The sequence below is a fragment of the Prionailurus viverrinus genome, chromosome C2 (genome assembly GCF_022837055.1).
Source record: "Prionailurus viverrinus isolate Anna chromosome C2, UM_Priviv_1.0, whole genome shotgun sequence".
Classification (NCBI taxonomy): Eukaryota; Metazoa; Chordata; class Mammalia; order Carnivora; family Felidae; genus Prionailurus; species Prionailurus viverrinus.
In genome coordinates, this window is record NC_062569.1 from 90,363,108 (window position 1) to 90,390,860 (window position 27,753).

Genomic DNA, 27,753 nt, shown 5'->3' on the forward strand with positions numbered 1-27,753 from the left:
AAGGGAGGTAGCTTTTATAACTGAGCACATCTGGCCATTATCATCATGCTGTGTGTCTCTCGTGCACTTTCTTGATCTGGTCACACCCCTGTTCCTTCCAAGTGCAGCAGAAGGACCAGTGTCAACCTTGTACCCCAGAAAGCACCTGAAGCCTGAACTCTTCCAGGGGGACAAAGCTGACCTTCAAGGTTTGCTCTGGCCAGAGGCTCTTGTGCATTTTTAGCTCATCCAACAGTTGGGCAGGGTATCTCTCCGTGGGAAAATCGAGGCTCAGCGAGGGTCAGCATCCTCCCCAGGTCATGCAGACAGTACACAGGAGATGCAGACTCTCTGGATGTCTCTGATCCCAAACCTCTTGCCCTTGGAGCCACCCTGCGCAGGGAGTTAGGATTTACCCTGCTGACAGGGCTCACACCTGGGTGAGTCAGTTCTACAGCCTGGGTGTAGTCAGTTCTACAGCCTACCCTTTCCATGACTTGGTATGGCGTCTCTGTCTAGTGAATAGCATGGCAGTATCCACTGTCCGAGAGATCCAGGGCTGCCTTAGTAACAGCCCTTCCTACTGGGGTGTCCTCTGCTCACCTGGCCTGAGTGACCCATTCCCTCTCACTCCAGGTGAGAAGTAGGGAAACAAAACCCTTTGTAGGCCCAAATCCCAAGACAGGGCAGCTTAGGCCACCCTCCCCCAGCCACCCTGGCCACAGCTACCAGTGAGATCAAGGGCTTCATGGCCATGGAGGGTCGTACATTTGTGTGGTAAGAGGTGATGTTCCAGCGGGCATCCCGTGGTCATTCATCCCTCTGTGCCAGGCACTGCTCTTGGGGCTGGGTTAAAAGCAGTGAACAAAACAGAAGGTCCTGTTATCGGGAACTTTACATTCTTGTGAGGGGGAAACAGTAACATAGATGAACAGACGTGTAATCTCAGGCAATACCAGGTGCTACGACACAAGCAAAGTAGGGTGTGGGGAAGATGTTACTGTTAGAGAACGTGTCTGTGAGGCCTCTATGAGGAAGTGACATTGGAACAGAGGCCTGAAGGAGGTGTGAAGGAGTCTCAAAGTAAGAAGGAAGAGGTACTGGTGAGAGTAAAGCCCGAGCAGAAGCTATACCTGAGGCATTCCCGGGAGTAGGAAGGCCAGGGTGGCTGAGCTGTGAGCCAGGGCAGAGTGGTGGGAAACGAGCTGAGGAGTACCAGCAGCCAGATCTGTCAGTCTGAGTGTGGTGGGCCAGCTCTAGACATGGTGAAGCGTCACTCAGGTGACCCTGGTGACCAGAGTCACCCAGTCCCTGTGTGGATGAGAGGGAGAGCAGGGAGACCTCCTGTGATGGCCCAGGCAGAAGGTGATGTCAGCTTAGGCTCCACAGAAGAGGTAAGAAGTGATGAGATGCATAATCTATTCTCACAGTAGAGCCGATAGGATTTGCTGATGCATTAGAAATGGAGAGAGAGAGACGGGCGCCTGGGTGGCTCAGTTAGTTAAGCGTCTGACTTCAGCTCAGGTCATGATCTCACGGGTTGTGGGTTCAGGTCCTGTGTCGGACTCTGTGCTAACAGCTTCAGATTCTGTGTCTCCCTCTCTCTCTGCCCCTCCCTCCCCGACTCATGCTCTGTCACTCTCTCTCTCTCTCTCAAAAATAAACAAACATTTAAAAAAAGAAGAAGAAGAGATGGAGAGAAGGGGAAGTCAAAGTGACTTAGTTTTCATGGGGGAGCATGGATCAATGGTGGCACCACCTTCTGAGATAGGCATGTAAGGGGCAGGGGCCAATCAAGTGCCTGTGAAGTGTCAGATGTCCGTTAGATGTCCAGGTGGGCACATCACATAGGCAGGCATTTAGATGAACCTGGAGTTGAGTAAGGAGGTCAGGGTTGGAGGCAGGGTAGGGGAGCTGTCCACATAAGAGGCCACTGAATGTTCTGGGAGTGAATGAGGTCCCTAAGGTGGATGTGGATGGAGTAGGGAGGAGGAGGAGTAGGGCAGGACAGAGGTCTGGGAAGGAGACCAAGAGGGAATGGCCACAGTGGGACAGGAAGAAATCCAGGAGAGAGGCGTGCCCCAGAAGCCAAATGACAGCCATTTGAATAAGGAAGGAATGATGACATCAGTGTGTCAGGTGCTGCCCCTGAGAACAGGATGAGCCTGAGACCATCAGCTTTAGCAATTCAAAGGGGTTTTGTGGCTGTGACAAGGGGGTTTAGCGGAGCGATAGTAAAAAAAAGCCCAAACTGAGGCATATAGAGACCGAGGGGCCTGCTGAAGTCCATGCAGCTAATAACTAACTGGGTGGGGGGGGCACCTGGGTGGCGCAGTCGGTTAAGCGTCCGACTTCAGCCAGGTCACGATCTCGCGGTCTGGGAGTTCGAGCCCCGCATCAGGCTCTGGGCTGATGGCTCAGAGCCTGGAGCCTGTTTCTGATTCTGTGTCTCCCTCTCTCTCTGCCCCTCCCCCGTTCATGCTCTGTCTCTCTCTGTCCCAAAAATAAATAAACGTTGAAAAAAAAAATTTTTTTAATAAAAAAAAAAAAAAATAATAACTAACTGGGTGGGAATTTAAACACAAGCCTTGGCTCCTAACTACCACGCTTAACTGCCACCATGGCCATCAGGAACCTCTGACTGTGCCTGAGCTGATAGCCATGCACACTTCTTCCTGCCACATTCACAAGTCTGCTCCCACTTTCACGTTTGTCCGTCATGTCACCACAGGCAGCTAACTTGCATTCAATTGAACTGAATAAAACTGCTTCCCCAGTAGGCCAAAGATGGTTGAATATTGGCAAATGATACGGTTCCACGTGAAACAAGTAGACAAAGCACTTTAGCATCGTGCCAGGCATGGGCTAAGTAACCCAGTGAATGCCCACTGTTACTTTACATCTCATTTACTCTGTTGGGGTGTTACTCCTGTTTTCCTGGTGAACGTCAGCTCAAAAAAGTTCGGGGAACTTGCCCAAGGACTCATAGGCCCCAAAGAGTAGAGCCAGCAAGGAGCTCTTTTCCTGACTAGAGCACCCGGTCTTCCGATGGAGCCAGCTTGCTGCTTGCCCTCAGGCAGAGAAAGAGGCCACCCCCTCTGCCCCCTGGTGGAGCTCCTGGACACTTGACCCCCTCCTACCCCCAGAAGCCTCCCAAGACCTCACTCCCCCTGCCTTAGGCTTGTAATTCAGGGAACCAACCTCCTGGGGAAGACAGAAGCAAAAATGCCGCCCTGAAGGGTCAGGTCCAGAGCTAGCCCAGGAGTGGATGGGGGTGAGGTATTGTCCATATAAGGACACATTTTCCTCCCTATGTAGAGGCCCCCCACCTCCCTATATTTCCATCTTCCCGTCCTTCTTTGGGGGCACAACCCGGCCAGCAATGGACTCCAGCCCTGGGGCCGAGATCTAGAAATGGAGTTCAATTTCATCACAAACTGATTAAAATAGAAAATACAAGCTGCTCTTAGTCTTGTATTACTATTATTTTTATCCCCTGGGCATCCATGTGAGCACAGAGCTGGTTCTGATTAAGCACGTGGTCCTTCCAGCCCACCCCTTGCTGCAGCCCTCGCAGAGGGGCCGGTGGCTACTGGCGCACGCACAGCCCCCTTGGGGCAGGAGGACTGAGGGAAGTGGGGGCTCAGTCCCACCCCTGGGGGGGCTCCAAGTCTGGAGGTGTGCCTGGTTTGAAAGGGAAACTTGAGCCCCTTTCCTCATGGTCAGATGGAAAGATAAAGTACACAGAACTTCTAAAAACAAAGCTCAAAGCACATGACAGGGTAGTGCACTCACACGTCAGTGTAAAAGCCAGCACCCAAAAGCTGAATACAGATGCGGAGGCGGGAAACATGTGGGTGGGGGCTGGTCAGGCAGGGCTTTTGAAAGTGGAGAATTTTAAAGCAGACTGGGAGGGAGCTGAGGAAATGTGGTGAGCAGGAGGAATGAATTAATAGGTACATGATCATTTTTCTCCTTTCCCGAGCACTACTGAATACATTCTCTCCTTTGAGCATCTTAACACTATGGTAGAAGGAATAAGTGTACTTTCCTTTGCACGGGTGTGGAAATAGAGACCCAGGGCAGTTGACATGATTTGCTCATGATCCCAAGATTGCTAATGACAAAGCCAAAACTGGTACTCTCCTCCCCGGTCTCTACTCTAATGCCGCTTAGAAGCAAAGGCCCATGCGACCCCACGAGGAGAGAAGGAATCTCCGTCCCTGTGTCCCTTCCTTAGGAACCCAGGAAGACCAGCCTCTCATCCTTGGCTTGCTTATGCCTCAAGTTACACACCAGTTAAAAAAAAACAAAAAACAAAAAAACAAAGCAATCCCGATCCTTCTTCACCTTTCTCCTGCGATGTCCCCAGAACTCACCAGAAGAAAGACGGGCAGAGAGAGTATTCAAGCCAAGAAGCACAGAGCTCTGTACACTCTTGGCTGTCTCTTCTTCTTCTTTAAAAAAGGGAAACAAACACACTTTGGAGTGTACCTTCCTGTAAATTGTCATTGGTGCCTATCAGGTCTTGAAGGAAGGGAAGAAAGAAACATAGACTGCTACACCCTGGTTAATGGTACCCTAGTCCCCAGATGTCAAGAGATACAACGATAGGTGTTCCTGTCTCTCAGAATAGTCCCTGAGACCCTCCATGTACCGCATGCCCACCTTCAGACACACAGGCACGTACACACATGTGCATACAAATACACACACACACACACACACACACGGCCTATGTCACACACAGACTGGGAGTGACATATGAAAGTCATCTGTGGAGCTTCTGGATAATATGGACACCCAGGCCCTAACCAGACCAATTAAACCAGGATCTACAGGGTGAGACACCTATGTACAGCTGCTTCTAATGGGTAGCCAATGCTGAGAACCACACAAGTTGACAAATACTGAGGATTTTTCTGTAGCTGAGAATGACCATTAGGCCAGGGGAAAATACCCAGTGTGAGGAAGTGAAATCATCCCCTCCCCACCGGACTTTCTGCTTCTCCATCTGTATCCACATGGAACCTGGTGTGTGGGTGGCCACTGAGGAGACAGGACACAGGCAGTGTCAGCGACGGAAGGCACGGACCCCTGACTCACCATGTAGGGTTCTGTTTGCTCTTATAGAATGTGGCAGAAGGAGAATAGTGGAGGCAGGGTAGGGCTTCCAGCTTGGTTCCCTCAGCACTGTTCCCTGCCATATACTGCTAGGAAGCTCTTCATGAGGCCTACGCACAACCATTCCTATAGTTACATGTGTACAGCTTTGGCTGATTTCAGTAGGGAGTTGCCCCCATAGCCCCAGAGGCCTGTGTGCCTCGGAGCTGCTGGTGAGCTTGGACGATGCCCACACCGGGCCTCCTTTCCTGAAATACCCAGCTAGAACTGAGAGTGGGCAGGCTTTAGGTTAGGAAGGAAGCTTAACTCTTTGTGGGAGGATTTATACGGGCTGATCCACCTTCTGAAGCAGAAATGAGACCCAAATGCCATCTAGAAGGAGCAGTGCATCCAGATGGGAGCATCAGGAGACCGTGTGCTAGGGAAGTGTTCATCCCTAGGCCCTAGTTCTATGCAACCTGTGTCCACCACACAAAGCCCCAGGAACCAGTCTGGGAGAGGGCATGTGTTAGCAGCTAGGACTGCCCCATCCAGGAGGCAAGACAGCAAGATGGCCCTTCCTCCCTAGCCAAGCCACAGGAATGTGGTTCAAGCTTCAGCTGGAAAGTCCCACCCCCTCCTTCCTCCCTTTGAGTTTCCTGTCTTCAGGAGCCGGAAAATGAATGGCAGGAAGGGACTCTGACAGGGAGGCTCCCTCTCAGCACATCCCTGAGGAGAATTCCTTGTGGGGAAAATGCTGGAGCACAGTGATAGCTGTTTAACCAGCTCCTTCTTATCCGAGTTCCTGGGTGGTTTCCCCAAAGCTTCCTGAAGTCTAGTCTCCTTGGGGCCCAGTAAGGCCCTTTCTGACCACCCAGCCCAGTGTGATGTTACTTTTCTGCCCCAACAAGGGAGAGAGTGTGGTGATGTCCACACTCAACGTTAAAATGGAATAGGGAACGTGGAAGAGAGGACCAAGGCATTGTGCATTCATCCACGTGCCATTTCAGGTCCACCCAGAAGGCTCGGTTTCATTGGATCCACTTTGAGGAGGAGTGCACAGCCTCCCATAATGGGTCCAAGGCTCAGTCCAGAGGGGGTGAGGCATGCCGGCTGCCTGCTCAGAGGCCTTCATCTGGTCTTAAAGTCTGTCAGTGACCATCTGTAGAAAGAAGTCTGGGAAATCAAAAGGTGCAGGCCCCTTCCAGACCATGAGCTGAGGCATGGACCCTGTCCCCTCTTTCTTCTGTCGGAGAGACCTCTCCATACAGAGCAGGCTTTTGGAAATACAGAGCAGTTAGTGCCAGCGAGTAAAGACCCAGTGAAGGGAAAAGATGGGAGAGAAGTGAGCACAGGGGTGCCACCGCTCCTCCAACCATGCCAGCGATGTGATTCCTGGCAGCCCGTGCCTGCCATGCAGGGGAATGCATAATAGCTCCCAGCATAGCCTGTCCATCCATCTTGCCTGGGTGACTGCTCTCTCCACCTGATTTATAAGGCGCAGTGGAGTGCGCGCACGCTCCTTCTTTGGTGCTCCGGTGGAGGAAGGTGCCCGAGGCAGGCGCCGTCTGCTCGGCAGGCATGGAGGGCCCCCAGAGTGGAAAGAGGAGCCGGGGTGGGGGGGTGGTGCTGTAATTTTGGTTGGGGTGGGATTTTTATTGAGACACCTCCTCTGTTCATTTCCTTGGGCAGCAGCCAACTAATGTCCGTCATTACCTGTTCTGTTCCAGATGCTCCTGCCAGGGAGAATGCCAAGGCCCCGGAGATGAAAGCCCGGAGGCCCAAGAGCTCTCTTCCCCCAGTGCTAGGAACAGAGAGTAAGTACTTGCTCAGCTTTCCTAGGCAACCCCAGGACTGAGCCCCAGCTTCCTTGCCTGCACCCCAGCGAACCCCGTGAAGCCTTGGTGACTGGGCCAGTGGCTGTTTGGCACTGCCCACCTCTCCCAGCCTCTGCACAGCCTTAGTGGTGCATACCCACGTCCACTCGCCACCTCACTCAGGCCCTCTGTGCTTCTCACCAAGACTCCTCCTCCTGATCTCTCCCAGGTGAGTCCTGCTGGGCAGAAGCTTTCCAAACCGTGGCTCTGCTCTCATCACTCCTGGTTGCGGTGCCCGGCGGTCCCCAGAGCCTACCAGTCCCATTCAAGTGGGCCTCACAGACATTGCACTTGTGCACACTTGTCCTGACGTGTGGTCTGGCCTTTCTTTCCGAGTCTGCCCCCAACTCCTGTATCCTTACTTTATGCTCAGGCCAGGCCGAGCTCCTCCATGTGCGATGGAAGTGCCCGTGCCGCTTCCATCATGCCTCTGCTCTGGGAGCACCTCTCTCTGTGAGACACCTCTTTCATGGGACAGACTCCCACTGAAAAGCCGCATCATCCCTGAGTTTGTCCTTGCCCCAGCTGCAAGTAACTCTTCCTTCCTGTGTGCTCCTGGAGCACTCAGCACCTCCCTGCTGCCACTGTCTGCTGCCCAGTGTCTGGTGATGTGTCTGTGGCTCACCCCTCCTCCACTGTGAGTCCCCTGAGGGCTGCCCCTGGGGCTTCCGGGATGCCGGGCCTTGCTCACAGAGGGACCTGGCCTTGCTCGTAGAGGGAGGTGCAAGAGTTGCAGCTGTGGTATAAATAGCTGTGCAAGGAAGGACTTGTGTGACTCTACAAAGTGTCTCCCTCTCCCTGGTCTCACCTTCCCCCAGGGCCCACTGATGTATCAGGCACAACACCCCACAAAAATATCTCAATATCTTATAGAATTAGAAGAAAATAAACTTTTGGGTCAAAGAAAATGTTTTAATTCACAATATTAATATATTCATCTTTATACCAGTGCAGTTGTAAAATATAAGTTATGTGTGCATATACATATGTATTTTTAAATTTTTATTTGTGTTTTTTAAAGTTTATTTATTTTGAGAGAGAGAGAGAGGAGGAGGAGGAGGGGCAAAGAGAGAGGGATAGAGAATCCTAAGCAGGCTTTGCACTAGACAGCACGGAGCCCAGTGCAGGGCTTAAACTTGCAAACCATGAGATCATGACCTGAGCCGAAATCCAGAGTTGGCGCTTAACTGACTGAGCCACCCGGGTGCCCCCTATTCTCCTCTTTTCAAAGCTGCATATTTACCCTCCTAATGATGAGCTTGGGTTCCTTGTGCATACTCCAGCCAGCTGCCAGGGGGATGCTCAGCCTTTAGTATGTTGGGGCAGCCAAATTGGAATTTTAATGTCTAGTGGATATTTAACCAAAGTGGGGAGCTCAGAGTATCAGGAGTAGACCTTTAATAAGTTGCTGGAAATGCGTATATAACTGTAAGAAAAACCCAGTAAAAATGGGTTGGTGATTTTATTTTCTAAGAGGATCACTTGGACCCATGCTCTGTTAGTTACAGCAAAATGGGAGCTTTGAAGAGCACCAGGTGGTTGTGACTTAGGGACCGATGCAGTCATTCGCCTCTCCTGAGGGCAGAGGCAGGAGTGCATGGACTTTGAGCCGGGCCATCAGCAGCCTGCTGCCCTCAGCTCTGGCACATCCATTACAGGCAGATCCTGGGGGCAGTGAGGTGGGGTCCAGAGGAAGGTTGTGAAGGAGAAAACAAGCTGGGGACAGTGAGCAGCCCCGGGAGCTGGGCCTTTGCGCTGGGGGAGAGAGGGCTGTGGGGCACACCGAACAAGTTGTCATCATCTGACTTGGGGTGGTGGCTCTCAACCCCAGCTGCATATTAGACACACCTGTGGAGCTTTTAAAACCTCTGCTGCTGGGGCAACCCAGCCTAGTTAGATCAGAATCTCCAGAGGTAGGATCCAGGCTTCAGTACTTGTTCAAGCCTCTAAACTATTCCAGGGTGTGGTAGGTCAGCCTGGAAGCCTAGAAGCACCCTGTGCCCACACTGTTGGTCTTCAGAAACAGAGGGGGCCTCCCTTACTGCCTCTGTTCAGTGTGGCACTGCCTTAGGAGCCCTCATGCCCAGGTCCTCAGAGTATCTCTGGCACCAGCCCACAATCTCTACTCTTTAAGGAAGGAGCAAGATGCTGGAAGCAGAGCTGGAAGCCAAGGTTCTTACCCCTACAGAGTGAGTGGGGAGTGGGGCTCAGTCAGTGGCACTGCTTAGGGAGAGGGGCGGGCTGGCAGAAAGTGCTGGTCTCCCTTTCCATAGCAAACAAATACATCCATATCTAGATTAAATCCAGAGGACGCTACTTGTCTGTGGAAGGGGAATTTTACTCTAGTCTTTGTATTGCAGTTACAGACAGATGTCTTACCCCCCAAGGGGATGGAAATGTGTGTCTCCGTGTACAGTAATGACCACTTTGAATGGCCCATCCACCCAACCTCTCGTCACCCCAACACATCACCCGCTGGGCACTGAGGACATTAGCCGGGTGGTTCTGATGGCCCCTCCACCTGCTTACATACCTGTGTTTGTGTCCTTCAGAAACCTGTAGAGTTCTCTGGGTGCCTCCTGAACACCATGGGGCTTCCTTCCCAGAGGCTCCTAAGAAGACAGCTGCTCAGAGATAGGAAATGAAGGAGGTGTCTTTTAGGCCTGTACCCCCAATTCTTGTCTCACTTGTTGGGCTAATTTGTATTATTGAGTAATTACATAAATTAAATATGCATGCATTCTTCTTTAAAACATTCTGAACAGTATATAAATACACCAGGTGCAACATGAAAGCCCTCTTTAATCTACCCCCAGTTCCACTCACCTCCTCAAATATAGTCACAATTATTCTTTTTCTATGCACTTATGTATACTTATGTAAATACAGCACGTAACCTGGACACCTCTGCAACTTGCCTTTTTTCTCTTAGCATGGCCATCCCTGGTCCCAGACATCTCTGATCCCATGAGAAAGCCCAGATTGATTCTCTTGTCTCTGAGCTGTCTGGCTATAACATGTGTTCATTTTTTTCAAGGGCTGGGAAGTACCTAATCTAACCAGGAAATCCGTTTCTTCTGCCAGTAATCGAGGGAAGGCCAAGTGGTTTTCTTGCCAAACAGATCATAGCCAGATCCCTCCCTGGATGACCTCTTCCCACCCCCAGCTGTGTTGGTCAGTCCTGTGTGTGAGTTGTCAGGTATAAGAGTAGAGGGCACATGTCCGCACAATGGCCTGAGGGCCCTTGGGAGTGCTGCTGGGGACCATGAGGGAAAAGCCAGTTCCATCTGCCAAGCCAGGTAGCAGGGTGAGAGAAAACAGACAGAAGTACAAGCTAACCTGCCAGACACTAACTTCCAAGTACAGGAATGAGGAGTGGTCGTTTGGGGTGACCTGGGACCAGGGAAACTCTGGGCCAGGTTATGAAGGAGAGAGGAGTGTGGTTTGAAGCGAAATGATGACATTGCTGGAGCACTGGAGGGAGGATCCCACTGGAAGGGATGCTGTGAGGCCCCCCACTCAGGTGCTCACTTAGTGTCTACTGAGCCCCCGTGCAGCAGGCATCCTCTAAGGCGCTTAGTCACAGATCACTTCAGGCAGGTCTCATTCAACTGAGCTACAAGTAGCTCTCATCTTACACATGGGCAAAACTGAGCCTCAGAGAGCTAAATTGTCCTGCCCAGGGTCTGACAGCTGGTAAGATCTGGAACTGAGGACAACCCTGATCCATGTTCCTGCTGCAGCACTGTGCCTTGCCGGTCTCAGAGCTGTACTTCGTGCAGTCCACACAAGCCTGGGCAAGTGCTGCCCCCAGGCCACGGCAGGGCAGGAGTCTGCTGCTCTGAGAGCTGGGGGGACAAGGAGAGTGACAGCTGGGTCCTGAGACCTGTCATGGTGTTTGCTGCATGCCTCTCAAGAGGCATTTTTTTATAACTTTATTTTGATATAATTTCAAATTTATAGAAAAGTTGCAAGAATAGTATAAGGAACTCTTGTATGTACCCATTACTGAGATCCACCAATTATTTACATTTTTTCCCAGTGTCCTCGCATTCTCTATGTATGAATTCATATAGATATATTCACCGTTTATCAGATATTCATACATATGTATGCACGCTATGTATATATTCATATATATTCACCATGCATCATGTAGGTATATAGATACCATTTATGAATAAATTAGAGACATCATACCCTTGACCTCTAAATATGTCATTGTGTATCTCCTAAGAACATAACCACAATGCAGTTACTAAAATCAGGACAGTTAACATTGAACCAATACTACTATTTAATGCAGGGTCTGCATTCAGTTTTTGTCAGTTGTCCTGATATCCTTTAATGGTCCTTTCCCCCCCTCGATGGGAATTTACTGTTAGCACTCTTGGAACACTTCATCCACTCCTCCAGTTCAGAATGGTCATCCCCTACCTTTGGAGAAAGACCAAGAAAGAAGTGCATAGGCCCAGGGTGAAGCACCCAAGACTCCGCCTGCTTTGAGTAGGCACGGGGAGGCAGCAGCACCTTGTTGGATGTCCAGATGCACATTTCTTGCGCCTGGCTCTGGGGCAAGTGCTCCAGCACAAGACATAGCCAGAAAGCACTAGGCTGGAAAGCAAGGGACAAAAGTCTTGGTTCTGCCTCTCATTGAACATATGGCCTTGGTCAAAGCCGTTCGTCTCCAGACCTGTCAGATGGGGACTCCAACTGAGCCCAGAATTTTTCCATCTCTGATAGCAGTTCGTTCAATGGAATGCTTTTGTGTGTGTGTGTGTGTGTGTCTGACATTGTTCAGGTGAGGTCAGCTAACTCCCCCTTATATCATCCAATATGTGATGGGTTGACACTATAGCAAGTGTGGCTTGGGTTGCACAGTAGCAGAAACATCCTTATGAGAAGGAGGCTTTAAGCAGAAGGTCCGATTCTAGGGGATTCCAGCTGGAGGGGATCTGAATGGAATTTTTTGTGAGGGAGGCATTGATGGGGCTTAAGAAATGGTTTTAGAAAATACAGATGAAGGGGCACCTGGGTGGCTCTGTCTGTTAAGCATCTGACTCTTAATTTTGGCTTAGGTCATGATCTCCTAGTTTGTGAGTTGGAGCCCCACATCGGGCTCTGTGCTGACAATGCGGAGCCTGCTTGAGATTTTCTATTTCCCACTGTCTCTCTGTCTCTCTGTCTCTTTTTAAAAAATAAATAAATAAACTTAAAACAAAATACAGCTGAGGTGATGCCAGGGTGATAACAGACTAAGGGATTCCTCCTTGTCAGTCTGTAGAGCTGATGTTGTTTTGAAAACAGGGAAATGAGCAGAAGTCACTTTTATAACTTGAGGACAGGAACCAGGGCCTGTTTGTCTGAGAAATGTCAGTGTCCAGCCCATAATGAGCATGTGATTTTTCACATTGATTCATGAGTTCCCATGCTTTAAGGGTCCCTGCCTCTACTGCACTTGTGGGATTTGGGGACGATGCAGACAGAACACCCCTGTGTATTCCTTGCCTGGCGTTGGCCTGACATTGGTCACTTTGGCTTCAGTCACCACGATGGACCATTCCAGATTTTGCTTTTAGATGTCTTTGCCTTGGCCCTCCATATGGGTGTCTCTCTGAAACCAAAAGTCATATCATCTTGAAAGCATCTTTGGATGTCAAAAGTAGCGTCCAGTTTTCCTAGAAGATTCCCTCAGGATCATATCTTTCTTTTAAATATTCTCTTGGAGTCATGGGGGATGTTAAGTCACCGTAGTATTCAAAGAGCTGGAAGGAATTGCTGGACAGGTGGAGGTTTGGCATCAATACTTGCTTGACACTGGAAGATGTGGGACCCTGAAAGAAAAGCTGGGGTACTTCCATGAATTCCACAGATTTGAAAGCTGGTGCCAACTACTAGTTACTCTCAACCAAAATATTGTCCATGAGGAGTGATAGTACCCATTATCACCCCCCACCCTGCCGTGCATGTGACCCTGTGACCTCCATCCCTGAGCTGCTGCTTCCAGCTCCTTCCCCAGCTCTTCCATTGTCTCCCATGATCCTGTTAAGTGGGAGGACGGGTCCTCCCCAGAGAGGACATTGGCACTGCCATCCTGGCCATGCCAGGCTGCCTCTTTCACAACCATCCCCACATTCTGTATCCTAGGGGCTTGGGGATAAGCATTCGCAGTAACAAGAAGAGCAGTGTTCCTTTGGAATCTTCTTGTGTGACAGCCTTTGATAGGAGGAGATGTGTTCACGAAATTTGCCCAGAGATGTTAATTCTTGGAATATGACCAATATTTCTCCATAGGTCTGTCTATTAGACATACTGGAAGGGCCTGGTATGTGCAAGGGGCAGGGAAGTGTTGGGGGCTTGTCAAGTCACCCAGAGCCCTGAGTCTACCTGAGTGCAGGGCGGTGGGATTCGACCTTTCATCCTCAAGTCTGCACAGCCGCCCTCCCTTCTCTGACACAGCCCTGTGCGTGAATGCTTCCTCCATACTTCACCCAGCCTGAGTCACCTTCGGGAGCCTTTGGTAGAAAGTTAATGCTGATTTTGGGAATTGTGAAGGGTTTGATGTCTATTTTTAGTTAACTACCTAAAAAGGGAAATGTCCCCAGAGAAGCAGACATCCAGGGACCTCCCTGTACCCGAGGCTGTTTGTGCTACCTCCCTAATTCTCCTTTGCTTTCCATTATCTCAGACCCTTTTGACGCTAAGAGGCCTACCTTTAGTCTCGGCAAATATCTCCCAGAAGCTTGCTCAGGTCTTCTGCCCTGCTGATTCATGGGAGAGGCACTCCTGTGCTTTCAGACTGAGCAGTCTGGAAACTCCTGTGCATACTGACCTCCTCCCCTCTAGCTCCCTCCCCCCACCACCACTCAGGGCAGCAGGAAGGTTCAGCAGGAGTAGGTCAGGACTTGGGCAGGCCTGGTGCAGAAGCAAAATGCTGGGTTGCCCAGACAGCCCGGAGGCTGGCCTCCTTGTTGCTGCCCCAGGTTTCCCCAGCAGGCATCCAAGTTCAGTGCTTTGTTCATGATGTTTTCACTGGGCTGCTGCACCTCTTCCAGCCTGTCTCCTCTTTAGAGTGGAAGATGCAACACCCAACAGCTTTGATCTAGTTGGTGACAGAGCAAAGAGGATCTGCTTTTAATGGGAAGTTGCAGAGGGATTCAAGCCCCAGGGCTTTATCTCTCAGCATCAGAGCCCCAGGGGTGGGGGCGTGGACTGTTCTTAGAAACTCCCAGGTTAACAGAGATCCTCAGGGGCTCCACTCATTCCTTTAATAGCTTTTCAAGCATATGCCAAGTACCACACTAGGCACTGGCAGTACAACAGGTGAACAAAATGGGCCCCTGTTCCTGTCTCCAGGGAGTGTGCTGTGAGGTATGCATGTTGGACAGGTGTTTCTGCATTGTAATACATTGTGAGGAGTGCTAAGAAAGAACCACCTCCAAGCAGCATGGAACCCAGCCTGACAGTAGTGATGGATGAGGTGAGGCCTACTGGAAGAAGGTACCAGAATCAGCAAAGAGCTGGCGGCAATGGCCGGTACTGCAGAAATGGAAAGGCATTCAGTGTGGGGGATAGAGCAGCCCTCCTGGAGGGTGACGCAGGGCCCAACAGCATCAGCATGCCCTGGACAGCCAGGAACTGTGTTTCTAGCAAATTTCCCAGGTGTTCATAATGCACACTCCATTCTGCAAACCGCTGACATTGAGCGCCAAGGGCCTGGGTGACGGTATTCCCTAAGAGGGAAGAGTAAGAAAGAAGATGGGACAAAAGCTGGGGACACATCTCAGACGCTCTTGTAAGATGAGTTGGACTTTATGTTAAGTGGCAGTGGGTGGCCATTGGAGACATTTAAACAGTGGAGTGATGGCCTTGGAATGACGGCCGTATTAGGACCGGGACGGGGCTGAAGCGGTAGTAGTTTGGACTAGAATGGTGACAGTGGGGATGTGGAAGGTGGCAGCCCGAGGAGGTATGGAGTGAATGGAATTGACCGATGCTAGTGACTGGGGATGTTAGGGAGGGGGCCTTGGGAGAAACAGGGGCAAGCGGCAGGTTTGAGGAAAAGATCCTGGATTTACTTTTGGACATGCTGGGCTTGTAGTATGTGCCAGGAGGAGGGACGGTCAGGTAGTGGGATGTATAGATGGGCTGAGAAAGAGGTCTGGGCCCCAGGTAGAACAAAACTGGCAGAGAGAGGGATAAGAAGAGAAACTGTAGAGACTCCTGGGTGGCTCAGTCAGTTAAGCATCTGACTTCATCTCAGGTCATAATTTCACAGTTCATGGTTTCGAGCCCGACATCGAGCTCTCTGCTGTCTCTGCTGCCAACGGGGAGTCTGCTTGGGATCCTCTGTCCCCTACTGTCTCTGCTTCTCCCCTGCTTGCTCTGTCTCTCTGTGTCTCTCTCAAAATAAATAAATAAACTTTAAAAAAGAAGAAGAAGAAGAAGAAGAAGAAGAAGAAGAAGAAGAACTCTAAGCAGTGAACAAAGTACCCTGACAGCAGTGCTATGCCAGGAAGGGGGTGCATCCTGGGGCTGACTGTCTGGGGGAGGGGACTGAGCTCCTCCCCTGAGGGATAGACCAAGTGGCAGGCCACAGGAGGATGTTTTGCCCTCCTAGCCTGACAGTGTGGTTGGTAGCTGCCATGGGATTCGCAAATATAGTTGGGTTTTATTTTTTTCTAGAATATTCCTCTTTGACAATGGGTGGTGCAAAAGTTTAAGGTGTTGGAAAGGGAATGAGAGACAAAGGGCTGACATTAGTATAAGACAACAAGGTGGTAAGATGGATGAATCCAGAGAAGAGGAAACTAGTTAGTAACCCAAGGAGAGCTGAGAGTTTGAGCATCTGGACCAGCAAGAGGGTTACCTGAGGACTTGAACTTGGAGAAGGAACTCCAGGAGCAGCATGAGAGATATCATGTAGGTACAGAGCTCAGCTGATACAGGGTGGCATACTAAATAGGTGACAGAGTGGACAGAGAAGTCCTCTGGGGATCCATCTGGGGAAGAGGGGCGACTGGGGTGAGGGCCTGGTAGTAGAGCATGCATCCTGTGCTCTACCTTCTTTACAACGTAGCTTAATGCTTTACAACAAATTTTACTTATCCCCTTCACATGTTTTGAATGAGGAAACGAAAGCTCCAAAAGGCTAAGTAACCTACTTTTCTTTTAATGTTTATTTATGAGAGAGACAGAGTGCAAGTGGGAGAGGGGCAGAGAGAGAGAGAGAGACAGAATCGGAAGCAGGCTCCAGGCTCTGAGCTGTCAGCACATAACCCAACACGGGGCTCAAACTCATGAACTGCAAGATCATGACCCGAGCTGAAGTCAGACGACTAACCCACTGAGCCACCCAGGCGCCCCATTAAGTAACATGCTTTAAATCAACAGCCTAGGGAGCGACAGGGCAGTATTTAAACCCAAGCCCAGCTCCAGAGTCTGTGCCCACTGCATTCCTGCAGGGGGACAGAGAAGGGCGTTGAGGGCTTGGATATGAGGATGGAACAGAGAGTGAGCTGCTACAGAGGCAGCCACACAGGGCATCAGGAGGCGTGGTTCCTGTGTCTAACTTGGCCCCATCTGGTGTTATGAGCCTCACAAATCACCTGGCTTTTATGGGAATCTATCTCCTTTTTCATGACATGGAAACAATGTGAGGTGCCCTGCTTGTATGTGGTTGGGGAAGGAACCCAGGGGGAAAAAGGACAATGAGATCGTGGGTTAGACACTGCATGCACTGAGCCCAGCTCACTGTGAGAAACCAGGTTTTAGGATCAGGGGATTCTGCTTTCCACCCTATTAAATATATTCTTCTAAGCCCCGAACACAGTTAATGGATTTCAGCAGATGCTTGTATCAAACATGTATAGAATAGGATATAGAACATCATTAACATTTAAAATTGTCTTTACTAACAGGAACTAAACCAGGTTTAAATGCTAACCAATTCAAACAGCAGAAGATGCAGATTTATAGAACAAACATGAAACTTTGGCCCTCAATTCATTTAACCGTGACAGAGGAAGACAGGTACTAGTTGGGACCCTACTTCTAGGTTTACTAGGACCACATAGGTTTATAGGGCTGCCAAGGTTAGTAAAGAGTGGGACTTTGGAGTCATCAGATTTCTTGGTATGCTAACTGCCATCCTCCTTACTAGCTCTTGGCCAGCCATTCCTGGGGCTATCAAACTCCTTACTGGCCTCCGGAGCCCATCCACAGCTGCTCTAGTCCGCTGTGGCTGCACAACAAAGTATCATAGACTTGGTGGCTTAAACAACAGAAGTATGTTGTCTCACAGTTCTGGAGGCTGGAAGTCCAAGTTCAGCATGTTGGCAGGTTGGTTTCTTCTGAGGCCTCTCTCCTTGGTTTGCAGATGGGCACTTTCTCACTGTCCTCACGTGGCCTCGTCTCTGTGCATGTATCCCTGGTGTTTCTGTGTGTCCACATTTTCTCTTCTTATAAGGACACCAGGCGGTTTGAATTAGGACCCCCGCCCCATGGCTTCACCGTAATTTAATTACCTCTTTAAAGGCCCTATCTCCAAATATGGTCGTATTCTGAGGTGCTGGGAAGCTCGAGTTTCAACATATAAATTTGGGGGGATAACGGCAGCTCCACAAAGCAACCCTGAACAGGTGGCTTTTGTTCTCCATGGGAGGTCAGACGCTGGCTCTCGTAGAAGCCCTTATCTTCCCGTGCGGGCCTCTCCCAGTTGTGCCTCTCCCTTCCCAGCAACCATAGATGAAGAGGGGCAGGGGCTTCGTGGCTTAACCTGTCATGGCTGTTCCATAGCCCATCTGGTACTCACTTCCAAGGGGTTTGTCTTTCCCATGCTGTTCCATCTTGGGGCTCCCCCTCTCCACTGACTCCTAGCCTTCTGCTTTCAAACCTGTACTCTTCTCTCACCTGGGAAGAAACCTTGCTTGATTGACATTCCCTCTTCCATCACCCTGTTTGTCCTTGTCCCTTCAACTCCAGAATTCTTATCAGATTAGCTGACTCCCTACCTGTTTCCTTGAGAATTTCCTCTGGAGTGACTTCTGACCCCACTGTCTCATGGCACCTGTCCTCTCAAACCTTACCCATCACTCAGTGCTGATCATACCTGAAGTCTAGTTCCCAGTGCCTATTCTTCTCCACCCTTGCTTGCAGTGACAGTCCTTCCACCTCTCGGGGTCCATAGCCCTCTCCTAATTCCCAGCTCCTCACCATGGGCATCACCTGGGATCAGACCCTGGCCCCTTCTCATCTTTGACTGCATTCTTGCCCCCAAGGAACTGAACCATCCTCACAGTTTCCATTATGATTGCATGTTTGATTCTGGAGTCTTGCACTTCCAATCTCCACCAACCTCTCTCTAGAATTCTGATCCTGGGCATCTAGCCTACAAGCGGGTTAAATTCTTTCGTCTCCCATATTCACTTGGACCAAACCAAATGCCTCATCTTTCCCTTCCAAATTTCGTATTCTGTCACTTTAAGTTTCCCCGTTTATCCAAGCCAGAAATCTCTAAGGAATCTTTGTACCTCCCTCTTTTTCAGCCCCTAAATTGTTTTAACTTTCTTCTGTCTCCTACTTGTATTTACTTTGCAACTGCCTTTACCAAGGCTGGACCTTGATCATTTCCTTCCCAAAGGATGGCAGTAGCTTCCTAATTGGATAGCCTTGTCCCCCAGGAGGTGGAGAGACCTCCAGGGGTCCCTGAGCCCAACCCAACTGCCGTTTGTGTGAGGACTCCCTGTTCAGTCAGGACAAAGACCTAACTCTCAAACTTGGGATTCTAGACCAGCACCGTGATGACAGTGATATTCCGTGTCTGTGCAGTATGGTAGCCACGAACCATGTGTGGCTGTCGAGCACTTGAAACGTGACTGCTGTGACTGCATTTTTTTATTTTCTTTAAATTGTCACACTACCTTCACACCACTGTTCTCTAATCCTAGTCTTACACTCTGGACAACCTCTACCAAACACCCTGACCCTCAACTCTGAACCCCTCTCTGTTCCTGAGCCATGGGGCCCTTCTTTCTCCAGTTCAGATGTTCTCAGGCCCTCAGATCCATTCTGTGTCCCACCACTGAGTGCTTCCTAACCATCTCCTCAGCCCACAGTGCACTCCTTCATTTGAGCAACTGCATCATGTTGGAGGGATAAAACTTTTCTTCTTTTTTTTTAAGTAGGCTATACTCCCAATGTGGGGCTTAACTCACCACTCCTAGATCAAGAGTTGCATGCTCTATGGACTGAGCCAGTTAGGTGCCCCCTGGGTAAAACTTTTTTAAAAAAAATTTCTATTTAACTTTTATTTTGAAGTAATTTCTGACTTAAAGAAAAGTTACAAAAATAGTACAAATAATTCTTGTAAACCCTTCACTCTGATTCCTCAAATATTAACATTTTACTATGATTGTTTTGTGTTGTATTTTCTCTCCCTCACTTTTTTCCCTCTCTCTCCCCTATCTCTCCACACACACATATACACATATGTATACCTGTGTATATATAATTTTTATGAGTAGTTTGAAAGTAAATTGTATATAGGATATCTTCTATACCTAAATACTTCAGTGTATATTTCCTAAAAACAAGGACAGTCTCAGGGTGTGTGGGTGGCTCCATCAGTTGAGTGTCTAACTCTTAATTTCAGCTCAGGTCATGATCTCATGGTCGTAGGATTAGGCCTGCATTAAGCTCTGCACTGAAAGCATGGAGCCTGCTTGGGATTGATTCTCTCTCTCCCTCTGTCTCTGCCCCTCTCCTGCTCGTCTCTCCCTCTCTCTCTCTCTTTCTCTCTCAAAAATAAATAAAAAACCACAAGGACAGTCTCACCACAGCTTGATGATCAAACATGAAATTAACACTGATATAATACTATCATCTAATTTATTGACCTTATGTAAATTCTGCCAGTTGTCCCATCAATGCCCTTTATGATGGGAAAAAAAAAAAGGCTTTCCTGTGGATCACATGCCTTGACATTTAAACCCTTGAAGACAAGCTCTGATTTCTTACATTTGTTTGATTTTCTTCTTGGTACACACGTTAGTAGTGTGTACTGATTGGCCTTTGCCTGGCAAATAGCAGGCCCTCAATAAGTTTCTTGAGATGGACAGATGAATCAATAATGGTGACAAGCCAGGGTGAATTTGGTGGAAGCAGGCCTCACCCTGGGCTTAACCTCATAATGAGTAGCCATCAGCTCTGTGATCTGAGATCACCTGCTTACACAGTCCTTGTGCAGTTCTCAGCTTCTCAGGTAGCAGCCCTCTCCCCATTTTACAGAGGCACAGCTGATAATCCACACCGTTATATAATTTGCCTATGGCAGACAGCAGTGCCCAAGCCAGGACATATTGCTTCTTCTCTGTAACCTTGCAAAGGTGAAGCTTTGTGGAGGAGTGATTGCTAACATTACTAACATTACCCCCACTCATTCACTCAATAAATAGTTACCAAGTGCCTACTATGTTCCAGGCACATTGGGTATACAGCAGTGAACAAAAAAGAAAAAATCCCTGCCTTCACAATCCTTATACTTAATGGATAGAGGAAGGGAGACAATAAATAAACAAGTAAATGGTTTGTTTTATGGTTGTTCAGTGCCATGGGGGGGGGGGGGGATAATAAAGTGGGGTAATGGTGATGAGTGCTGAGGACAGGGGGTTGGTATTTGGTATGGTTAGGGAAGATCTCATTGGTTAAGTGACTCCCATTTTTGTATTAAGGTACAATTTCTATACAGTAAAATTCACCCTTTCTAGTGCACAGTTCTGTGAATCTTAACAAACGCACATAGTCATATAACTATTGCCATAATCAGGATATGGTTCACCACCTTATAACATGTCTTTGTGCCCCTTAATGGTCAACCCCTGCCCCCACCCACCACTACTAATCTGTTCTCTGTCTCTATAGTTTTGCCTTGTCTAGAACAAGGCATATAAATAGAATTATATATTCGTAGCCTTTTGAGTCTGGCTTCTCAGTGAAAGAGAAAGACGAATCATTGAGATTCATCTGTTCTGTGTATCAGTTGTTTGTTCCTTTTTTATTGATAAGTAGCATTTCATTGTATGAATATACCAAAGTTCATCCATTCTACAGTTGAGGAACAAGTGGATAAATTCTAGCTTTTGGCAATTACAAATAAAGCCACTGTAAACATTCACATGAAGATATTTGTGTGTGCATAGATTTTCATTCCACCTGGATAGATAGGTTTTGATTAAAGACTTTCAAAAAAGATGAAAATAAGCCATGAAGATAGCTGAGGATATTTTTTCATATTCATCATATTGTTATTTAGCAAAATGAGTAAGTTTTTGCTGTGAAATTGGTCTGTTTGGGTCATTTTTCTTATTTGAATTATTTGGAGAAAGTGGAAGGAATAGGGTAGGAATGGAAGAGACTGTTGGTTGGTTCATTCATTTGTTCATTCATTCATGGATCCATTCAACAAACATTAAAAAAAAAAAAAAAAAGCCACTAGTCCAAGTCTGTGATCCAAAGGAAGCCTGAGACCCTTGGATCTACACCAAAGGCTGATTTTAAGTGGTTTATCTGACATAATTTCCTTTCTGAGTTTCCTGACATTAGGGTAAGAGAATAGTTAGTGAGTGTGGGGTTATCATTGTTGAAATGGACAATGGAGAATCAAGCGTTTTTTAGTTTTTATCTCAATGGAGGCTCCAGAGACCCTCCAGAGGCCCCCTGAGAACTGATATTCATTCAGTCACAAGGTCATCTGTGTAGGAGTGCAAGATATCCTGAGAACCACACTCAGGTGAGGGCTCTGTCTGGCAGAGGACCAGTGGGCAAGGCTCCTAGGATTTAGGAGCTTTGTGAAAAGCCAGGATTAACAAAATAACGTGTGAACTTCTTTGTTTCAGGTGATGCAACTGTGAAAAAGAAACCTGCCCCCAAGACACCTCCAAAGGCAGGTAATTGGTCACCAGCAGCATTTGGGGGCAAGAGTCCTCTGCCATGAGGGGTTTTTCTTTGGTCCTGGTAGATTGACCACTGGTATGAGATCCCAAAAGACCACCGCCCTCCTTGATTCAAGCTCTGTGTTATTCAGGCCAAATTTTCCCCAAGAGCCCCTGCACAGCCTGGTCCCCTACCCTTTTCCACTACTTGTCTTTTTTCCTACTCCCCTTATAGTGTCCCTCGCTGTAGGGACATCATGCGGCATAATACAGTACTAAAGACTTTCCCATCCTTTCTGTGAAATTCTGCCTCGCTCTCTGCCCCCCACACTGCCCTTAAGGCGGTGATCCACTTTACACTATCTTAATACTCTGTTCTGTATGTCCTTGTCACATAGAGCCCTTGTCTGTTTCCCAGTGAAAGATATTTGAGGACATGAACCATATTGAACCTGTCAGCCAGGGTAACCTGATGATTAGAAAGCAAGGTGCTGCTTAATTAATAAAGGAGTTAGGAGGTAGATTCAAACATTTAGGGTAAGATGCAAATTCCAGAGCAATTGACAGATGGAGAATTATGCCATGTAAATTGTGTGGGCCACTTCTGAAGAATCAAAATGAAGAAATGAAGAGAGCTAGCAGGGTCCATCAGCTCAGACATTCTGGAGCAGTGGCCACTGTCCTCAGTGTTGCCCTGAAGGCTCTGGAAGATGAGAGGAACAGACCAGCATGGACAGCAGCACTGAGTGAGGTCAGTTTGTCTGAAGCTCCCTCTTCATTGCTCACTTTGTCACTTGTCCCCTCCCAGCCATGCCTGCTCAGATCATCCAGTTTCCCGAAGACCAAAAGGTGCGCGCGGGAGAGTCTGTGGAGCTGTTTGGTAAAGTGGCAGGCACCCAGCCCATCACCTGTACTTGGATGAAGTTCCGAAAGCAGGTCAGTGATGGAGGGGAACAGCCCTCCCAACCCCTGGGTGGGAAGGGATGAAAAATGCCGTCCCACAGAGGCCACATGGCTCTTGATCGGTTGGGGCCTTAGAAATGGGAGGGTCCCCTCCCCCACCTGTCACCACCCACCAAATCTGAGTTCTTAATGATCATTTCTTATGAGTCTGCCATTAATACTTGCTTTACTGATAGTTTGATTATAGAGAAAAGTATGAAGGAAAAAATAAAAACCACCCATGCCCCCCATCTGATTTTGATATTTTAGTCCAGAATTCTACTCAGAGTCAGGAAAATTGAACCAGTGACCAAAAGGACCTCTCAGACTCTGTAGATTTCTGTGATTCTGTGCCAGCCCACTGAACCCTATCAGTGGCAACAGCTTAAACTTACCATGTGCTGAATAGATAAAAGTGAATCTGAGTATTTGGATAGATAAATTGGACATTAAATAGAACTTTGGCTTACTGGTCCAGAAATATACCATTTAAAAGAATGGTCCTATGAAAGAAATGTTTGAATTTCTGAACAACCAGCTTTTATAGGGAGATGGGGAACCCACCTGTTCCACTGAGCCCGTATTGGTGGTGTGTGCCCATGTATATCATCAGCAGAGGCCCCAAAACGTGGCTGGCACTGAATCAGGAAATTTGGAGAGGATGTGAAGGTTTCTTTTGAGTTCTCTGGTGCTCTATTTCCAAACCACTCAGACTGTCCTAAGGCCCAGAGGTAGGAGGCTAGTTAACCAGGAAGGAATGGAGGGTTGGTGTGAAAAGATGAAGCATCATCCCAAAGGATGCTGGCTCTATGCTATATCTGGGCTAGCGTCATCTGAAGTAAGATGGAATCCCCTCCCTTTTCAGAGACATTTGGCCAGGTCCCCATTCTGTCCAAAAGAACTTTCTATAGTGATGGATATGTTCTATTTCCATTGTCCAATATGGTAGCCACCACTATATGTGGCTGTTGAGCACTTGAAGTGTGACTAGTGCCACTGAGGAACTGAATTTTAAATTGTAATTAATTAAAAATTATGATAACAGCTTTCTTTGTAACAGTAGCCATAAAATTCATACACCATAAAATTCGCCCTTTTGAAGTGTCCAGTTCAGTGGTTTTCAGTGTATTCACAAGTTGTGCAACCATAACAATGATCTAATTCTGGAACATTTCCATCACCCTCAAAAGAAACCCTGGACCCATTAGCAGCCATTCCTCCCTTTCCCCTAGGTCCTGGCAACCACTAACTTACTTTCTGTCTCTATGGATTTGCCTTTTCTGGGCATTTCATATCAGTGGGATCATACAGTATATATTCTTTTATATCTGGCTTTTTTTTTTACTTAGCATAATGTTTTCTGGGCTTATTCACATTAAAGTATAAATCAGTACTTCATTCTTGTTATGGCTGAATAATATTCTATTGTCTGGATATGCCACATTTTGTTTATCTGTTCATCATTTGATGGACATTTGGGCTGTTTCCACTTAATTAAAATTTGCTCAGATGTGTTCTCCTGCCATCCCTCCCAAAGCCATGGTGATATAGGACACTCCTTAACTCTGGTCTGGAGCAGGAAGCGCAGACATGGTTGGTCTGCCAGACCCTGCTCGGCACCCTCCCTGCTCACCCCAGATCTGAACCACCTCAGGGACATTTGGCTTTGGATGCAGGAGAGGAGGGGCCTTAAGGGGAAGCCGAGAGTTCAGATGAGACAGAGCCCCATACTGCTTGTCCAGTGACATTCTCTAGTGGTAGGGAGTGGAGGTCAGAGCCCTCTTCCTTTCTTAGCCCAAGTCTCTAGCGCCTGCCCCACTCTCTGCCCCCAGATCCAGGAGAGCGAGCACATCAAGGTGGAGAACAGCGAGAATGGCAGCAGGCTCACCATCCTGGCCGCACGCCAGGAACACTGTGGCTGCTACACTCTGCTGGTGGAGAACAAGCTGGGCAGCAGACAGGCCCAGGTCAACCTCACTGTTGTGGGTGAGTCTGGGGACAGGGTGGCCTGGAGGTCAGAGGACAGGAAAGGCAGAGGCCCCCAGCAGGATGGTGGGCCTCAGGGCCTCACCTCCCCAGGACCTGCTCCTTCAGCACCCTGCCCACAGCTTCCCATGCTCCCACGTTCCCTGTTCCTGCTCTCACACACTTGCTGTGCTTCATACTCCTGGGGAAGCCCAGACCCACACACACACGCTGCAGCATTTTCCTGTTGCCACGAATCTCCTCCTGGCTTCTCCCTCTCTAGCCTTTGCAAACCTTGAGCCACTCTGCTCCAGACCCACCTCTAGCACCCTTGCTCCCTCTCCTCCGGTCCACTGCCTTTATGCTCCCCAGCTACTCAGTCTCCTTGCAGAACCTCAGCCTCAATCACTGTTGCCTTCCACTGCACTGCTCCTGCACCTGATTTGGGGGCACTTCGGGAAGATCACAACCCACAGACTCAGTGCTGGACTCGGCTGGGGTCCAGGTGGAGGCGTCAGTAGGCTCAGTGTCCTCCCCCACTCTCTGTGATAGCTTGTCACCCTGTGGGGCCCCGCCTCCAGCTGCTCTGAGAAACAGGAGGCATCAGGCATGATCTTGTATCACTTCATGCCCCACGCCTACGGGTGTCTCCATATCTGTGCCCCCTTCTTTCTTGTCTTCACCTTCTCCTCTACTTCTGTAAATGCTGTCAGGGCTCTCTCATCCCAGCCAAACACTGCAATATCCTGGCTCGCTCTGGCCGCCCTACCATCTCTCTCTTGCTCTCTTTACAGCCTCGCCCTCTGAAAGGGGCCAGTCTCTGCTCTGATTCTGCTTCTTCGCCTCCCTGCAGCCTCCCTTCACCCCCATTAATCTTCTGGGACCACCCTTCTGAGGTCACTGACTTCCCGATCCTAAATCCACTCATTTTTCTCGCCTTCTGCATCCCACTATGGAGTTGAGTCTGTCTCCAGACTGATTTTCAAGTTCACTTTTTCCTTTCCATCCCAATCACTGTTTTTCATGTCCTGGTGAACTTCCTGAAATATCAAAATACCTTCCTAACTGGTCTTACATTGTGGGTTGTGCTCAGCAACTTGACCCCTGACATGGCAGGTGCTCAGGACAATGAAGCAACAGCAGATGAAGGAGTGGGCAGGTGGGTAGCAGGCTGTGTCCCTGTGCATTTGTGGGCTTTCAGATACCATGCGTGTGAAGGACTTTGGCCTGACAGTTTCTGATCTGATCCTCTTTTTCTCTTTCTTTCTTTCTTTCTTTCTTTCTTGCTTGCTTGCTTCTTTAGATCAGGATTTTTTTTTTTTTAATGTTCATTTATTATTGAGAGAGACCGTGAGTAGGGGAGGTTTGCGGGGGTTGGGCAGAGGATCCCTAGCATCCCTGATGCGGGGCTTGAACCCACAAACCGTGAGAGCGTGACCTGAACTGAAGTCACATACTCCACTGACAGAGCCACCCGGGCGCACCTAGATCAGGAGTTTTAAATCTGGGAAGGCCAAGTGTACTAAAGGGACAGGGAACAGGTTTCTCAGCCATAAATGACAGGACACACCTTTTTCTCACTCTTTCTCTTCGGTGACACCAGATATTTGTTTCAGGAATTTTCCCCCAGGAGTCAAGAACCTTTGGGGGTTTGGGGGACTGATGCTAATGATCCAGTTTGCTTATCCTTTTAGACCTGTACCCGCAGTATTGATTTGGCCCCACGCCCCAGCTGTCAGCAAGCATTGGTTTCCAGTTTTCCTCTTATCTGGGGAACCTGGGGGTCAGCTCCTTTGAACTGCTTTTCTGTGACCAGTGCCCCTGCCCCCACTCTGGCTGGCTCTGCAGTGCCACACGCTCCCTTCCCCCCAGCACCACCACGCAGCTGCAGTTCTGGCCTTTTATGGTTTCGTTTCTCATTCTCCCGGGCCGGCCAGTGCTGACAGGGCCATTGGCGTGGCTGCCCGCCAGCTGGCAGGAGCAGCAAGTTAAATGCCGTCCTGGGAGGGGAATGGAATGGAGGGGAACGGGCTTTCTGTCTGCCTCCCCCTCGCAGAGCTAAGAATAGAATTGCCCAATAAAAGGAGCACTCGCATTGATGGATCCAGCAAAGCAACATTCATTCAGAGCTCATGGATTTAGAATTAGTCAAAGTAAACCTGGATTAGGCCCAGATTTACCTGCGTGTCTCTAGGGACATCTGTGTATTATCTGATCAGGGTTTATTAAGTAGATGTCAAATATAAATGAGATGAAACAGGAATCATTCAGCCTACTCAGCGCAGTTTCAAGCACTTTGGAGGCATCCATTTGCGGGCCAGCTAAACCAGGCCTATTGAACACAACTGCTACTTGTTAGCAGTAAACTTCTGCAGGTCCCTTAAAATGCCATTTTCTTTTCATATAGCCTATGACTCCTTTTTTTAAAAAATTTTTTCAATGTTTATTTATTTTTGAGAGAGTGGGCAGGGGGGAAGAGGCAGAGAGAGAGGGAGACACAGAATCCGAAGCAGGCTCCAGGCTCTGAGCTGTCAGCACAGAGCTCAACGCTGGGCTCGAACTCACAAACTACGAGATCGTGACCTGAGCCCAAGTTGGATGCTTAACCATCTGAGCCACCCAGGCGCCCCATGACTCCTATTTTTAAAATGATAATAAAAAGTAGCCTTACCCTCAGGTAGTTTCAATGAGTGATGTTTAACTAACGGAAAGGTTTATATTTTAAAAGGCAGCACCGGAGTGTGTGGAGCTGGGAGGGACTGTACAGACATCTGCCCCTCCAGCTCTACCTCAGGGGGGTGAGAGAGGGGCCCCCGAGAGAGCCCCTAACCCAGATGCATTCCTTCCTGTAACTTGTCCAGCCTGAGAAAAACATCACTTCGCCTATCTTTAAAGGAGAAAAACAAAGTAGAGAGAGTCTCCAAATACCCGGTAATCCCCCAAAACTACCAGAGCTT

The 27,753-nt window shown here is 48.7% G+C and overlaps 1 protein-coding gene across 6 annotated transcripts in view; it reads left to right on the top strand.

Annotated features, from left to right (window-relative positions):
- Window positions 1-27,753, top strand: part of MYLK (myosin light chain kinase) — a 229,635-nt gene that overhangs the window by 139,117 nt on the left and 62,765 nt on the right. For all 6 annotated transcript variants that reach the window (XM_047874662.1, XM_047874663.1, XM_047874666.1 and 3 more), the window contains 4 exons: window positions 6,813-6,899; window positions 21,854-21,904; window positions 22,698-22,825; window positions 24,664-24,817. In XM_047874662.1, coding sequence (XP_047730618.1) covers window positions 6,813-6,899; window positions 21,854-21,904; window positions 22,698-22,825; window positions 24,664-24,817 — 420 coding nt within the window. The remainder of the gene's footprint in view (window positions 1-6,812; window positions 6,900-21,853; window positions 21,905-22,697; window positions 22,826-24,663; window positions 24,818-27,753) is intronic.